Source organism: Neolamprologus brichardi, chromosome 7 (assembly GCF_056152115.1).
Source record: "Neolamprologus brichardi isolate AB-2024 chromosome 7, ASM5615211v1, whole genome shotgun sequence".
NCBI lineage: Eukaryota > Metazoa > Chordata > Actinopteri > Cichliformes > Cichlidae > Neolamprologus > Neolamprologus brichardi.
Window position 1 is genome coordinate 53,285,071 of NC_142110.1, and position 17,669 is coordinate 53,302,739.

A 17,669-nucleotide genomic window follows, 5' to 3' on the forward strand; every position below is an offset into this window, starting at 1 on the left:
ATAAAAATGACAAAAAGAATCTTTAGTTATAAAACAAAGTGTGTTACAAGTGGTCTGTGTTAAGAGTAATTAAATCATAAAGCCCTGCCATCACACTTTATCTGTCTCCATTCACATTGTGTTTTATGGTTTAAGTTGCTGATGCAGTTAGTGGTGATTGATGTGACTTTTGTGGCTCATCGAGAGAAGAAAAACAAGCAGACAATACACAGTTTACTCTCCAGGCATATTTAATTGGCACAGTAAACACAATACAAAGTATTCAGTGCTCCAAAACACAAGCATGGCCTACCGAATGGAACACAAACGAAAAAGTGCAAAAACACACCATCTGGTAGACCTTACAAAGGAAAAGAAGTCTTACTTTGCAAAGCAGATAAAGTAATGGTAAGACTCTCCATAGTTAAAATAGATGTTTTCCTTTTTAAACTTTATTTATATACTCATATATATTTTCTCTAATTCCATCACGCCATTTCCACTGTACACGCGGGTTATTCTGGGGCATCGACAGAAAAGGTTTGTGGTGGTCTCGTGTCAGAGCACTGGCAGGCAAAAGCCTGCCCTAAAGCTACTGCTGCCTCATCGGATTTAATCATATCACTTGCCAGACATTGTTTGATCACCGTGATGTGTGAAGCGATGAGAGGGGCGAAAGCAAACGTGGTATTTGATTCAGCAGGGATTTGATCATTCCTTACATCGGCAGTCCAAATGATCAGTACGTCCATCATTCCTCCACACGGGGAGTGTTCATAAAATTCTGCATTAGACAAATATACGATGGCTTCATCCAAAACATAAAAACAATGTAACGGTTACTCATGTTTGCAGTTAAGGGATTTTAGTCCCATTCAGGTACAATAAGCAACAACATATCATTCCAGCTTTAAAAAAAGAAGAGAGAGAAAAAAAGGAAGAAAAAGAGAATCTTCACTCGTCATATATAAAACAAAAATGTTAAAAATCACGTGCATTATGTGCCATTGAGCAGGGGGAATCAGTGGACATCATTTCTCTACCCTGACAGTTTCATGATTAGAAATTTGCCCCCTCGAGATAATCACATCTTCGTCTCCTCACCATACCACAGCGAACGTCAGCATCGTTCCTCCTCTCAGTGAAACCTGGTTAAGGCCCAAAACGGGTGATGATCGGCGTGTTGTCACATTTCAGTCAAAAACTCACAGGAAAACGATCACAGTATATTTTCATATACAGTAGACAGTAGGTGGAGCTTGTTACAAACATCGGGTGTAACTCATATCTTCATAGGTTTCATTTTTGGGTGCTGCTTGGACCAAGTGGAGCCACTTCCACAAGGTGATTAACTTTAAACTAACAACTTGCATTAGACGCTCTGATCAAAATATAGCAAACTAACACTTTTCATACGTACTGTACTTACAAAAAACAAAACAACCTTGACCTATCTATGCATGAGATCATTCAGGAAAGAAGAAAAGAAAAAAACAAAAAACAAAATGACAGTTCGGGTTCCTATCGTCCTTTTTTGTGATTAAACTACACAAATTTGAGATCACTTACTTTCTGTTAAAAACAGGGAAACATGCTTTCTGAACAGATGACTGAAAAAACATGTACGTAATTTTAAAAAAAACAAAAAAACAAAAAGACCCACAGGCACCAAACCCAAACAGTAGCATTCAGGTTAATTCAAACAGTATGACTAGGCAATGAGGGTTAACTGAACTTAAAGGCTGGAGGGAAGGGGCGTAAGCAGGCTTAACACCCCCACCGCCTCCTCCAACCCGCCAGCACAGGGGCGAGGAGGAAGACAGGGCAAGCATGCAGCACACCACAATGCTGAGGGACCCCCGCCCCCCGAGCTGTTGCAAAAGAAAAACACAACAAAAAAAGGCTTAAAGCAGCCAAGGGAGCTAGCCTGAGCCGCCATAGCCTGAGGGAGGGGGGAAGGGCTGTGAAGGTAAGGAAGGGGGTGGGGTGTGGTCAGAGAGAGGAACAGGCACCAGTGACAGAACAAGAAATGGCTGGATGGTATGGATGGTGGATGACACCATCATCTAGAGTTCTGCCCCTTCAGCTGGTCCTGGATATGTGGAAGTGATCTTGGTGAGGAGGAAAGTGGAAACTGTGACACAAAAGACCAACGACCACTGAGCTCAAACGAACGTACATGAGAAGCACAGGACACAAAGACAGATGATTAGCACCTTCAGTTCTTCTGATTCCAGTTAAGTGAAACCTGCAAATATAGAGCTGATTTAAGTGGAAGGCGTGAATATGAGCATCTTATGGCGTCAGATGAACCTGGGATGATTCTGTCTCGAGTCAGTGAGCGAGTGAGCGTTTCATCCACCTGGTTCTTCTGTCCGTCCGCTCCTGTCGGTCTCCGTCCTGTCTCTGACCACACCCTCCTCCATGTATGTGTGTGTGTTTGTGTGTCACAGGGCAAAGGGAAGGAAAAAAGAGAAGTGGCAGAGCCAGGGAAGCCAGCAGCCTCAGTCATGACCGCACATGGTGCGAGCAGTTAGTTACATTAAAAAGCAAAGCGTTGCTGAAAACAACATAAAGCCGTTTGTGTACTGCGGCTGTGACTGCTGAATGGGGGTTAAAAATGGAGAAGTTATGAGCACTAAATTTTTGATGCGTTCTGTCTAAACTTTTTCTTTTTGTTTGTTTGGAAAATTCAGATGCGTTCTAATCGGCCGTCTCTCTCTTTCTTTTAGACTCAGGTCATCTTTCTCTCTGACTCTGTGAGCATGTGAGGAACGTGGTGGTTTCTCCGAGGCTGCTTGCCCTGCCATTCCTCAGCCAGCCTCACACTTTTAGGAATCTGTAATTCAAAAAGGAAAATACAAACAACAAAAAATAACAAAAAGAAGAGTTAGCTTTAAAAAGAAGTGAAGACCAACCCATATATTCAGATATGGAGAGGAGGTCATTGCATTAAATATGAGACTACATTGAACCGGTACTACTACTGTATCTTCAAGAAAGACGTGTGTTGTATGACCTGAATTAACACAAACATGCATCTGTTTAACTAAAACCACGGGGCTTGAATGCATGTTAGAATGAAATGGCTGTACTATCACAACACGCTGTAATCCTGTTACGATAAAACTCCCACAAATGCCACAGCACACACCAAATTTCACAATTTCTGTGTGTTAAACCTGATGTAGAGTTACACCTCGCACACACGGCCATGCTATGGCTGTAACAAATCTTCAAAACTGATACAAGGGACCCTTCAACTCCCAAAATCATACGATATCTGGCCTGTAGTACTATTTTTAGATCTGTGGTGTCAAACATAAGACCCAGGGTCCAGAATCGGCCTGGCAAAGACTCCTAACCAGACCCACTGGACAGCTTGGAAAACATGAAAAATCATGTTTTTATAAGTTTTCCAGCTTTATCTTTAATGATAAAAACAGCCTATAACTATTCACACTACACTAAAGTAATTAGGTTATAGAAAAAAAAATGAAATAACAGAAACGTTTGGTTTTTTTTTACAATGTGTATACAGTAAGAAAAAAAAGGTATTTTCTATGAATTAACAAAAGAAAAATGCTATTAATTACAGGGCAGCCAATGTGCTACACCTAAAACTTTTTCTGTAATTTGTTTCTTACCATTTAAGCCCAAACAGACAGATTTCTGTTATTTACTACAGCAGCTTTTCTTTATTATGTACAAAAAACTGAGATGTCCCGTTGAAATTGCACCTTATTTTAAAAAATTATATTAAGATATCTCAAAGTTTAAATGTGTAATTTGACTTTTGTTTTTTACACTTACAGAAAGGGGAGTAGAATGGGTAGGCGGCTATATGTGGTCCACAGTGTGAAATGCTTTTGACATTCCTGATCTAGACTGTTTTGGTGCGAGCAGATTTATGTAAAACCTGTTTACCTAAACTGTCTCACTGGGCATTCATAGCAGAGTGACAGCATGTACGATCGTCGCTCAGGAGTTCGACTTGTAATCAGAAGGTTGCCGGTTCGAGCTCGGATAGTCTCGGTCGTTGTGTCCTTGGGCAAGACACTTTACCCGTTGCCTACTGGTGGTGGTCAGAGGGCACGGTGGCACCAGTGACTGGCAGCCTCGCCTCTGTCAGTGCGGCTGTGTCTGTAGCTGTGGCTACAATGTAGCTTGCCATCACCAGTGTGTGAATGGGTGGATGACTGAATGTAGTGTAAAGCATTTTGGGGTCCTTAGGGACTAAGTAAAGCGCTATACAAATACAGGCCATTTACCATTTACATCAATGGTGCCCCCCTCTGCTAATGTTAGATAGCTGCATGTTTTTTACAGTTAGTGGATGTAGTTGCACAGTAAGAAAATAGCACTAGAGGCCAGACGAAAAATGTGTAAATTCTATTTTGAGGTGAGTTGTGTCTTTAAAAGAGTGAGATGATTTTTGAGAGAGCCCTGATCTTGGAAAAGAGTAACAGAGTAGTGAAACGACCCAGAGGCTACACACGCCATGCTTTTAGAGTAAACACTTCAGAGACCGATGCAAACAAACCACAAAGCTTTAGAGTCATGACCAGCTCCATATCCCAGCTCAGCCTCACCAAACATAGTTTACTTCAGCTAATTCTCAGTCCTTTATTCTTTTACCACTGGCCTGCAAAAAAGGACCAGAACAGCCCAACACTGTCATTATCAAAAGGTGAATTTAGAAAAAGGAAACATTATAAGGCGGCTATTAATGTTATTAAACTGGACAATATTTTTAAAAAATGACCCCTTACAGGGAAAATAACTTGTTCTTGTTGTAACAACACTGTAATTTATCTAGAGCATGCAACACTTGAGAGGCAGCAGCATGATTTTTAATCTAGTTTAACCTACAAAAATATCTCTTGATATGTCTTCATACTGTACAGCTGATTTAAATTACATTTGCTTGATTGCACATTGAGCATTCTTTCTTTTTAGGTACGTCAAGTGACCAAAACACAATAACTTCTAAAAATGTAACTTTGAGTTGATGGTCACTGCCTCTTCACATGGTGCTTACATTCACTCAGCTGACTTATCACCACACAGATTGAGCTTTGGCCACAGTTCTGGCTCAAAGTCTTAATTAACAGTGTTTTTATTTGAGTAGAATATTGTTATTCAACATTTTAAAACCTAAAAGAAAATCAAATACTGAATGTCTCAAATGTACAGGTGATCACTGTTAGGTGCTGATTTGCGCCATCATGAGCTTTGAGTGTGCCATGTTTTATTTTCAATGACCACTAGGTGGCACTGCCGTGAATAAGAGATGAGATAACAACAGGCTTCACCTCAAACACTTCTTAGACATGATATCTGATTGGCACAGCTCACGCTACTAGAACCAACTTTTCCAACTGTTATGAGGCACAATGGACAAATCCGATTGCTCCTTCTTTGTGGAGCGGCATGAAGTGTCTGTGTGTGTGTGTCTGAACTAGCATCTATAATCTCTGTAACTTGCCCCACTCGTTCAGCACGTGAATGGAATACAGAGTAACAAAAACTATCATAGCAAGAACTTGCTGAGTTAAATGTATGTCATAGCACCTTTGGCATTCGTTTCCAAAAACACTTCAACGTAGGATGTGGGCACGTATCCCTCCTCATCCTCGTTCCTCCGCACGCGTGTCCAGCCATCTCCTTTGTCTTCTTCTATGACGTACAACAGCTCACCCTCAGCCACGGAGATGGTGCCCTCGTTATGACCTGCAGGAGAGAACAGCCGCAAACCAACAGAAGATAAGAACGCTGGCTCTGTATATTAACAGGAACCATGTTCGCACTTTGAAAATCAGAGATGCAAGAAAAGAGGAAGCAAAACCAGATGCTGCACAGCAGGGATATAGTCAGTACTACTTGTAGAAACTGCACAGGCACTTGAACATGTCCTGAGTCAACATATATGAATAAGCACAGGTAGTTTTAACAATTAGTAGCACTTAATGTGATCCATCCATTTTAACAGAAATTCTAAATTTAATCTATTTCTGAAAAGTAAACATTTATAGATACATTAGTTAGGAAAGTGTTACTCAGTGTAAGCCCCTCTTATTCAGTTTTGGAGCTGGGGGGCTGGGGTTGGGGAACCAAGATGTTTGAGACCCTACAAAAAACCATAACCAGATAATTAAGGGAATACAACTCCAAGATGAATGTTAATGTGTTACAGTTTATTTGTTTTTTGTGATGTTGTTATGTAGTTGAACTTTGCTGCTTTGTTAAATGTTGTGCTTTGCTCAAGTAGATTTCAATAGACCAGATTCCAGTAAGTTTAATCTTTTACGCTGCACTTGTGTAACACAATTACGTGGAAACCTTATCTGTAATGAAATTGCTTTTTTGAGTGTACACTCCTTTTTTACTTTTGAACAAATGTTTGAGTATGAAGGTTTTATGCCAAAACGCAAGGTATACAGGGCGGTGAGCTCTCTGGAAATATGTGTAGCTGTAATTCATTTACGTGACTGTAATCCGCAACAGTAGGGACTGGGGTTATTCCTGGGACTTTTCTCTCATTTCTTGTTGCCAGTAGGGTGGGTAGCATTTAGTTATGTAGCCTTGCTGAAAGAAAAACCCTCCAGAATGACTGAATGACTGCAGTATTACAGAATTACTTTATTACTACTATTCTAATATTCATGATTATGACTCATCAAAGGTCTTACACAACTGAAAAACTAGTTTAACCTATACAATGAACCACAATTTCACCGTTAACCCAGCAATCGCTACAGCTAAAGTAAGCATATGCCAATAGAATACACCAGATAGACCTTTACCGCCTCTTTATATGCACTGAGCTTTATGTTTAGCAGCTTTGAATAATTTTCCAAATTTGATTTTGAAATAGTGCAACTGAGAAATGAGTGTATTTTTATACATACTCCTCCACACATTTGAACACAAAGGTCACATCCCTACTCCTCCTCCTCATTCAGAGGAATCAAACTCCTCCACCCGTTTTCCATCAGACTCAGGTTCAGCTTATTTCCAGAAATAACGGGACCTCAGCAGCAGCCACCAGCCAACGAGCAGGCTTCATACTTACATTGACCATTTTTATTTTAAACCAATGTGGCTGCAGTTACCTTCGAAGGGATACAAGGCTTTGCAGGTGCCGATGGTAGGCAGGACCTCCTCATCATCAAACTCATCATCGAACTCCGTCGTGGTGGTTGCGGTGGGGATGGGTTGGGCTTTGACCTGAACCTCTGAATTCTGCTCCTCTGTGTAGCTGCCATCCGGGCTGCTCAGGGGCCAACACACACACAGTAAATATACTGTGAAAACACACATCAATTTCTTCCCAAAAAGTCATGTGTGTTACAAACTCTGGGTTCTGTGGCCGCTTTTTGCCAAAGTATACCATACCTCTCTCTGTCCTGTGCACAGTTGTTGCTCACTGTTGTGCTATTCTGGGTCTCATAGAGTCCGCTTTTCCGGTGTGAATCACTCTTAGACGGCATCCTCTCCTCCACCTCTGCTAACCAGCCCTGAAACACACGCAATCATTATTTGGCTCTAGCTTTTTATTTTTAATTACATGACAACTTGGACCAATGACAACTTGAGGAATTCTTTTTATCTGTGATAACTTTACATTCGGCAAGGACCTAGCACAGAACGAACACCTCATCCTTGCATTCCCCCATTTATTTACACGGTTAAACCAGGCCATTGTTCTGGGACTTCTCTCTCTGCACAGAGAACATGGAACATGCAGCCAATCCCTGCAGCTGCCTTGCATCTTCTCCTAATATGGATAAGCGACAGTCTTCTTTGGAATTACCCCAGCTGGAGATGTGTGTCTGAGCTCCTCATTATTTACTGTTTCAGATAAACCAAACAACACAGCCTTGCCAACATTAACACTCAAAAAGGAATAGGGGCTGAGACAGACACTGAACTTACCTCAAATTTCTGTACTTCAGACTGGAGCTTCTCAATGTTTTGACCTATTTCTGTTAGCCGGGGGTCCACACTGGTCGGGTCTCCCATCTGAGGGTTCTTTATATACACGTCTTTCATCTTAGTCAAAGCATCTCTGGAAGAGCAAGTATTTTTAAGTCTTTGAGGCTTCAGAACAGAATGGAAAGATTTATAACGCTAAATTAAAAAACCCTCTGAATACCTCTGGTCCATTTCTTTTTGTATGTCTTTACTCAGCTCATCGATCTTGCCCTGCAGCTTCTTCCTCCTCTGCTCTGGTGGCAGGTGACTGAAGTCCTCCGGTACAGAACCCTGAAAAAAAAAAATCACACCATGGAAACTTTTTTTAAAAACTCAAAGAAAATAACCAACTTCAATAATCCTTTTTGTGCCTTAGCAGGAATCAGTTTTTGATAGGTGCAGTATCTCTCTCTGTTTTTGGGTTTTTTTCTATTTTTTTTTTTTTTTTAACCCTGTGAAACAAGACTCAGGGATAAATGGGTATCAGAGTAAATAAATGGAGCTCCTGTTAGGCTGAATCATTGAAGGAGATACTGCAGCCGCTCTCTAACACACTCTATATTTAGGATGTTTGGCTCTGTGTAGACTTGAGGCCTTTCACCTATTCAGTCGCCACACCTAATTTAGAGAGCTCTGTAAATGCAACAGAAATGTAATAAAGTTTTGGCCACATCCTTTCATTGCTCATATAGTGTTTCAGGGTCAGCTAGCTAATGGATCTGTTCTCTGACAGGAACGGCTCTTTCTTAAAATGAAGGTTATATGAGCTGCGAGAGGTTGGCTTGACAGGAGTCATGTTTCCTGCTGAGACTGTAACACTGAATAGAATGAGTCATGCTGCTCCGCTGCCTCTCAGTCTTTCTGTAAACATCTGTAAACAAAGCATCAAAACTAATAAATAAATTGATCAGTAAGGATAAGGTAATTAACTAGCTGCTTCTGTAAGTCTTGGAATAACTCAGAAATGCTGGTACTGCAGTACAGCTTACTTGATACATGGTTTCAATTTCTGGACCCTATATATATACTGCGTTCAAGCTACTGTTGTTGTTTAAAAACAATTGACAATCCATAGGTTTTAATGATAGGATTTCGCAATAAGATGCAATGAGGCCTTTGTTTTATATTGTTACTCCATTTGGGGCAGCATTGTGGTTCAGTGAGTTTATGATTAGCTGGAAAAAAAGAACGAAAATAGTGACATATCGGCAGAAAATCTTTGAACTGTGTGGACTGAAGAGGTCAAGGCCTGTGATTGGATCTCATTGAGATGGGTCACAGTGGCACCACAGGAAATAAATGCTGGATCTACAGCCTGGAGGTCAGGATTCACATCACATGAGCCAGATAGTTACCACGGCAACCTTACCCCTTCTCCCCGTATCAGCATGCAACACTTAAAGGCATGCAACACAACAAAGATCTGTCAGTCAGCATGCAGGCATGTCATGCTCTCGTATCAGTGAAACATCACAGTACAGAAATGACTTATTAGTGTTTACGTATCCACGTTTCCTCAGACTAGTGAGGCACTACGATCTAAATGTAGATTTATTCTACGTGATTAAATTTAATCAATAAACAAACTAAAACTATATGCAGGCATTTAGTTACTTGATGTTGTAGTCAATAAAGTTGGACTGTTAGAAAAGGTTCAAACTGATCAGTCTTATTTGACTCAGGCACTGACGTACAAAAACAAACCAAGCATATGCTGTAAAATGTCAAAATGTAAAAAAAAAAATTTAAACTGTTTAAAATTTGTGAAAATGCACTTGTTAACTTTCTTTTCAGAAAAGAAACTCATGTCTGTACAAATATGCTTAACATAAAGACTGGAAGGACAGGGAAACGGCTGTCCAGAGGGGAAGATCTCCTCCTCTCTGCCTTGCATGAAGGGCAATACTCTGATGTTATGTTACATCAACTATTTCTTCTTTGAAGTTGTGCACTATCCCATCAACACTCCCCCTGTGCATCTAGACCTAACTTACAAAGCAACATGGAGAGACACGACTCAGACTCATGTGGATTTTTGAAAATGAATTTTGCTTAATTATCCACTTAAAGCTTTTTAGTTTTGTTTGCCGGAAACACAAACAGATTCTCTCTGATCCGCTTTGATACTAAAGGCGAGTCGCAGGCAAAGCAGGCAGGCCCTTTCTCCAACTGGGATATACCAGTTAGCCCTAAAAACAGATGTGAGTTTCTCGTTTTATTGCCAAAACCTAATTAGTCCATTTTGGGGTTTTTTACATATTTAAACAGGTAAAACAGATAAAGTACTATTAGAGAACCTTTAGGTTTTTCTGCATAAAGCTAGGACAGCTGTTTCCCAGTACTTCCAGTGTGTATCACTATTATCCCTTAACACACCATAAAGTGAATGTTTCAAAATATGAAAAGGATTCCCAAAAGCATTAAACAATTTCACTAATCCTTATGTTTTGAGGAAATCCTCGCTAGTGTTAGATTTACAAACCACACACAAAAATATCAATAAATCAATAAATGGAACCGAAGTGGCATGCAGTGTAAGGACAGGAGCTCGCTTTCTACAGATCGGCAATTAGTATATGTTACAGGGGCATACAATCAGCTGAGACAAGAAGGACTACGAGACAGACTAAGAGACAGACGAATAAAACACAGAGTAAATCTGATCACCTCAATGAGATTCCGGACGTGGGAATTGAGTGTGATCTGCATCACAGAGACCACAGACACATTTTGGGAGAGACAAAATGGGAACACAATCACAACATAAAAACAAACAAACAAACATAACACAAAAATGAGACAGCGACGTGAGTCTCAGGTCCATTGTTGTGTTACAGCAAAACTTAATTAATAATTAAATTAGATCCAAAACAAATAAAATGAGAAAAAAAAAAGCACACCAAAAACATATCAGCGTACAGAACGTTATTAAGACTGTGTTACTGGGACGACGTGACATGCGTGCTATGGTCATGCCGCTATGGTCGTGCAGTTATACGGTCATGCTTACCAGCTTGAGAGAAAGCTTCATGGGGGGAGAAGAGAGAAAAATGGCGAAGAGCAGGAGAGAGAAACAGACAACAGATACATGTCAACATGAGGAGGATATTACGGCCATTTGTTTTATTTTCCTTTCAACAAAAATAGTTTCCGTGATTTTTATAATAATGTTTTACTCTGCCAGACTTCACCATAAAAGGAAAAGAGGGTAAAGTAGTTAAAACTTCAAGAATCTGATTTATATACTAGCTGTGTAATTACTAAAAAAAGCTCTATCAGAAACGATTTTAGTTACTAAGACCCCGCTCTTTTTTTTATGTGGTGAAGTTTAACATTTCTAACATGATGAATTCATGAGAAATGGAAAAAAAGTTGGCTAACAGGCCAACCTACTGCAAAAGCATGAAGTCACTGAGAAAAATTAAGGGAAGACAGATGCAAATTAAGAAGTAGAGGGAGAGTGACAACGACGACAGAGGACAATGTACCCTTTACTTCTTGATCCCGCTCTGCTGCCAACACAATGACACACAGGGCACAGCAGAGGGCGCCAAAAGCATGTTACCACATTAGCAGGTCCATATGTTGACATGGAGGCAGATACTGTACACAGACAAACTGGAGAGATGCTTTCAGAAACCAAATATTCACACTCGTGAAGAACAGCTTAGAAATAGACGGGTCTCTAAATTTTTCAAACTCAAGTGGCTCAGTGAAAGCCAAAAATTAAAACAGGGATAGAATTTGGCGAGGGACTTTGGAGAGGATATGGTTCTGAATACAAAGAACAGAGCAGGTTAACAACAACTGGTTGGTAGAGCCAGAGCAGATGACTTGTAATCCTGTTAAAAGGTCACATGCTGGTGCACCGAGGAGCTCTACTCACTTAGATCCACTAATCAAGTCATCCACCTGTGAATGGCCTTTTATGGTCATTGCTATGTGATCTCCCACCCCCCCCCCCACACACACACACCTTCACATGTATAAAAACTGCTTTTGTAGAAGTGCAGGCAAAAACACAGGCCTTTGCTTCTGTCACCGGTGGGTCATATATGGACTTTGTATCCGGAAATGAAAAAGAGAAATTTTTGACTGAAAGTTGATAAAAACTGAAGTGAAAGAATCAAGTAAAGCTGGTCCAAAATATCCTTTCATATTCTTTCTCACAATCTAAATAAAAGTTATGTTTGATGTTTTTGTGAAATTAAAATGTTTATAGAATAATTAGCTAAAAAGTCTAAGCTGGTCTGCTTCTATAGGACACATTATACTCCAATTGTAGGCTCCCTTTCTAACAGCAGGCCAAATTAGCCTTTTAAGCTAGTTTTGACTTTTGCATTCATCATTGCATTGAGGACTTGTTTTCCTTTGAACAAAACTGTTTGCACTCATCAGCCTGGCTGTCAGGATTTCTCAGCGCTACCTGACGAGCAGCATAACTTCTTTTCTGCTGTCGGCTGCTTTCGGTTTTGTTTACAGTGGGTTTCCTATAAATTAGCAGCTTGAGTCAATAACTGCTGTTCATTTGTAACTGTTTGTTTTATTACTAAGTTTATGTGTGATTTATCATGGGGCCACTTAAAAGCTGCAGCTTTCCGTAAAGAGCGTTTTAGATTTGTTGTTGAGACAGACACAGATCAACAGTTATATTACAGACAGATAACACTGCTGCACTATGGCACACCAGCACAAAGAAAGCCCCAGAGGGGTAAATTCTGGGTACTGTAAGCTGGACCCAGACCCAAAGTGTAACCAGCACCTCATGTCATACAGCCACATGAGGTTTAATAAGTAAGGAGGGGTAATTCCTCAGTATCATAAATAGCGTCCTTATAACTCTCACATCCTCAGGTGCTTGTGACACTTTGTGAATTGACCCCTTGTAGATGCTCAGTGGGGAAGCCCTGAAACAGCTGCGAGACACAGCAGACCCCAAGCTGGCACATGTGATGAGGGATGAAGTCATCATTTTCTAAAATTATTCTTCCGACTCTGCACATGTCACAACCATGTGATCAATACTGAGCCAAACACAGACACTAGCCTCCTTTGTGAGCATGTTTTGCCTCATTAATGGTGAAAATTTCCTCAGACAATTATTAATGAGGCTACTGCCTGTGTTATACATGGCTTTTACTAATCACACACATCCACAACTATTCAATGTTTATACACACTTTTCACCAAATACACACCTGCTGTCTCTCTCACACACACACACACACCCAACACACACACACACACACACACACACACACACTTACAACATATTGCCTTGCTTCAAAAGCATACGTGGGTCTGCCCAGAGTCCTCTTCATTAGCTCTTTGTGATAAATGAGAGAGCGCGGAGATTGTTGCTGTGTGGTCATCAGAGAGAATAAAGCTTTGTCAATAAGAACTTGGGAAACTTGAGCTCTTATACTGTATACTGCCTTAATTTGACTCTCAAGACACAGACGCGTTTCCTTTTTTCTCAGAAGCAACACACGTGCACGCACACATACAGTGACTGGGGATGGATTAGACATCTTATATGCAGTGCACACAAGCTCTCCTGCAGGGGTAGACATCCTGCCATTGCGCGGAGACACAACACCCCACCTCCACAGACATGACTACACTAATCCTAAATGTGTTCTCCTTGTGGGAGGTGTCACAGCAACACTTGTGTATTTTATTTGTTTTCCTACAGCTGTAATGACAGAATGTGACTGTAAGAGATTTTATTGGTAGATTTTCAAACAGGGATTATGCTGGAGTTACATTTGACAATAACCAAGGGAAAGTAATTATTTAGTATATTATATTACTTTTTAGGTTAAACATTTTCTGAATCAAATTAAAAGCTGTGTACCCATATACGCAACACAAAAAGGATGGATGGATTAAGCAATGATAAATGGTTTTTATCATGTAGGGCTTTAGGCAAATGACCTTTTCCCATTATGACACGGTGAGCTCCCTACTCTAGCTCTCCGAAGCCTTCTACACACGTCTTCTGTCACGATACCACTTTTTGATTCAGTGAGTAACATCGCTGAGAGGTCACAGGCACGTACAAAACCACATCTTAACATTACCACATACATTAGTCCAATATATTTAGACTTCCTACAGACTTAAGATGATGACCCTAGTTTGAAAACACAGTAAAAGATGGCGATAAAGTGCTTGTTACCATGGTTACCTACATTTTTGATGTTTTATTAGATTTATTCCAAAAAGAAAGCAATATTTTAACACGGTAATCTACATCAACCAGCATCTAAACACAGAAAATAAACTTCCACTAGATGTAAAAACACCTACAGATCAATTCAATGCACCCTCGTGAGGAATGGAAAGCAGTACTGATGAATTTAAAGATCTCCACAAGGCTTTCTGGTCTGATAAAGCTTTTAACCTTTAAACCTTTATTCAGCCTTTCTTATACCATGAAATGTCAAACTTCACTGTTTAATCTGTGCATAGTTGAAAACAATGCATCTGATTTAACTCTTTTTATCAGTCTTCTCATGAGCTGTTGCAACACATCCGCTTTTAGAAACGTGCACTTCCTGATAGACCTGCTCGAAAAAAATACGCACTTCCCTCTGCACTGCCTCATTTTAATCATTTCCTCTTCGATACTCACACACTGCACTACTGCAACACATTGTTCTTTTGCCTTTTCAGACGTCATGTTAGCACCAATTCAAACCAATGTTTTTACTCTGAACTGCTCCCATTTCAAATTATGAGCATAAACAAAAAAACGATATTTGTGGAGTCCGGAAGGAACATTGGGAGTAACAGCCCATTCCTGAGGTCACGGACAACTGGAGAGTGAAGTAAGAAAGGGCAGGAAAGCATGCTGTGACCTTCCCCAGCAACTGTCGCCTGTATCTCTACAAAACACGCACTGGACTTTAGAGCAGAAATTGTGATGACACACACAAGGGCACTGGAGAGGTGCTGATAAAACCATCCTTCAGGAAGTTGTCTAAACTTACTCTCCCACCATACCAATCGCTTTATTCATACTTTGATTCATACAAGGTTTAACCTTCTTGGTTCCTAGCACGTGCAAAACCCAAAACAATCTGCCTCCAGCATAGACTGCAGAGAAGAGCACAGGGAGCAAATGCAGTCTTCATGCGACTGCCAACACTGCTTAGGCTCCTTAGTTTCTGTCAGAAGGGGAAGGTGGTAGAGAGGGACTGTCATTGTGAGCACAGTTAATCTGAAGAATGAAGGGACAAGATGAAGAGACTGTTGGTGAGTAGGACACATACCATGGAGTCAATACGTGATGGTAATGCTCTACAGAAGCATGCTAGAGAAGCACAAAAGCTGAGCACTGTATGAGTGAAGGTGGGACACTTGTTGGAGGTCGCGTTGCTTACACTTGATCGGTTACTGGCAACAGAAGTAATAATGATGCTGTAGCCATCATGACCATCCAAGAAAGCTCAGCACGTCTTTGGATTATTCACTCATACAGTGTAGCAGCCACAGAGCTCAGGTACAGGTGTACGGACACACAAACACAGGCACAAAGCTGGCTTGGACACACACACTTACCCCTCGCCTCAGGCTCCGGAGGCAGTGCATTTTGGGTTTGGAGGCCATGAAGTCGTTGAGGCGGTGGGAGAGGGGCTCCTTGTGCTGCTTGGGAGACTGGGGGTCGTTGGGAACAGCAGAGGGTGAGGGTGGGGATGAGGCTGGGGGGGCAGGTGGGGGCTGGTGGGGGGACGTTAACAGGGACATAAGCTACCAATAAGAGAGGGAGCCGTGACGGAGAGGAAGAGGAAAAACGTGGAAGAAGAAGAAGAAGAAGAAGAAGGGGTCGAGAATCCAACGAAAAAAGACAAAGGAGGAAAAGGAGGAGGGAACACAAAACAAAATAAATAAGCCTCCTACAAATATTAAAAACACGCAACAGAAAACCCAAAGGAACATAAAAGACAACCAAAGGGATGTCAAACCCAGAGTAGCAGTTATGTTGTGGGAAAAAATAAACTGTTCAACATATAAAACATAAAAAAATTAAAGAATTAAAAAGAACAAAATGACCAGAGTGAGTAGAAAGCGCACAAACGTGTTAAAGCAAGCAGATGCACAAAGCAAACAGCGAAGAGTTTCGGTCAAAGCGCATGCCGGCTTCCATTTTAGAAACCTCCGTTTGAGTTTTGTTTTGTTACTTTCCCAACCTCGTCAACATGCCAGCTAAGACGAGTAATTCACCACATCCCCGAGGATAACAGCTGCTGAATTTGAGGCCATCATCAGCCTAATCTAATTGCTTATTGCGGCTCTAAAACATCTGACTGCATAATTCATCAACCAGCAGTTAAGGAGAGAGAGTGAAGCAGTGATGAGTTTTAGGATACCACATGATGCACATTGCACATGCACTGGTGCGCGATTAAGAGATCTTTTTTTTTTCATTCTGTAAACCAATAGTGTTTTTGTGTTTCTGTTGGCATGCATGTGTCCTTGTGTGCATGTACAGTGTAAATACCTCTCTGTACACTGTGCTCCCAAATTCTGCCTTTACAAGTTTGCCTTAATTTTGGGAGGTTGCATCATTTTCTGCACACCAGGGTTTCTCATGTAGCATTGCACAAACTCGCTTTCTCCCTCACCCACACAGACGTGCACACACACACACGCACACACACTCACAAACGATTGCTCAATCACACTCTGTTCTAATTCAATACCAACAGTGCCACCAGCCCATAAGACAGCCAGAGATCAGTCTTGATGTTTAGACACAGGAAGCTAAAGGAAGCTACTCAAGGATGATCAGTCAGTGGAAAAGTACTGAGGGAAGACTGTTACATCAGATCCAAGAGGAAGTTAATATCTGCCACTTGAGTCCGTTCATAGAGTGAAAAGTAGAAATATATTAGTGTGTGTTATGAAAGGGAGGCTCCAAAATCGGTGAGGGTGATTGCCAGGGGAGGAAACGGGTGGCAAATAATAACAACAAAAATGGCAATAACAACAGAGAACTAGCAATAAATTTCTGAAGTTAACATAGTGAACAAAAGTCAAAAAAATCTATTAAAAATATATAAATTTAATACAGAATCAGCGCCAAGACTGTAACACACACTACAAACACTGAACACATATTTCTACAGCCACTAAAAGTCATAAGAACAAACATAATGGGACCTGTAATATCCCTCCATCCCAGCCCATATAAATCTCCCGAAAGTGCAAAGTGAGCTCCAGGCGAGGAAACTGCACCACAACTAGTGATGTTTTGCAATACGTTTGGGTGTAGCAGTGATTTTTGAGTAAGGTGTTCATTCATATGTTACCTTGTTCTTGTTCTTAATGAAAGGCCACAGTTTGCTTTTGGCCTTGACACCAGGCTTCTCTTTTCCCTCTTTGGTGTTGGACAGGCTGGTTTCAGATACTGTCCTCTTCATGGCCTGGCCATAGTCCTCAAACTCTACATCTCCCGGGGGCTCGAAACCGGACTTGAAGGACTCCACGACCTGCTTAGAGTCCTAGTGAGAGACGACAGTTGCAGCAGTTAGCAGAACTCTTAATCCTGGAACCTCTTTAATTGCGTCAACGACTTTTTCAAAGTAGCTTTTCAGATACCAAACAATAACTAAAGGGAGGGTCTTTGTTGTTTGAGAATGTCTCGAGCATCATTGGTCTGGTGATTATATGCAACACAAATGTGGCCCGGTGACTCAGCTGTTTAT

General features: G+C 41.0%; 1 protein-coding gene across 20 annotated transcripts in view; it reads right to left on the reverse strand.

Moving 5' to 3' along the window:
• Positions 1 to 212: 212 nt before the first annotated feature.
• Positions 213 to 17,669, reverse strand: part of fnbp1b (formin binding protein 1b) — a 55,037-nt gene continuing 37,580 nt past the window's right edge. For 4 of the 20 annotated variants that reach the window (XM_087843843.1, XM_035910357.2, XM_035910361.2 and 1 more), the window contains 9 exons: positions 17,274 to 17,465; positions 15,523 to 15,711; positions 10,967 to 10,981; positions 10,624 to 10,659; positions 8,138 to 8,247; positions 7,918 to 8,050; positions 7,378 to 7,499; positions 7,095 to 7,255; positions 213 to 5,712 (listed from right to left, as the gene is read on the reverse strand). In XM_087843843.1, coding sequence (XP_087699969.1) covers positions 5,534 to 5,712; positions 7,095 to 7,255; positions 7,378 to 7,499; positions 7,918 to 8,050; positions 8,138 to 8,247; positions 10,624 to 10,659; positions 10,967 to 10,981; positions 15,523 to 15,711; positions 17,274 to 17,465 — 1,137 coding nt within the window. In that variant the 3' untranslated portion in view covers positions 213 to 5,533. Of the gene's footprint in view, positions 5,713 to 7,094; positions 7,256 to 7,377; positions 7,500 to 7,917; positions 8,051 to 8,137; positions 8,248 to 10,623; positions 10,660 to 10,966; positions 10,982 to 13,223; positions 13,317 to 15,522; positions 15,712 to 17,273; positions 17,466 to 17,669 lie in introns of all 20 variants that reach the window. The other 16 variants (XM_087843839.1, XM_087843840.1, XM_035910363.2 and 13 more) reach the window with 13 other exon arrangements.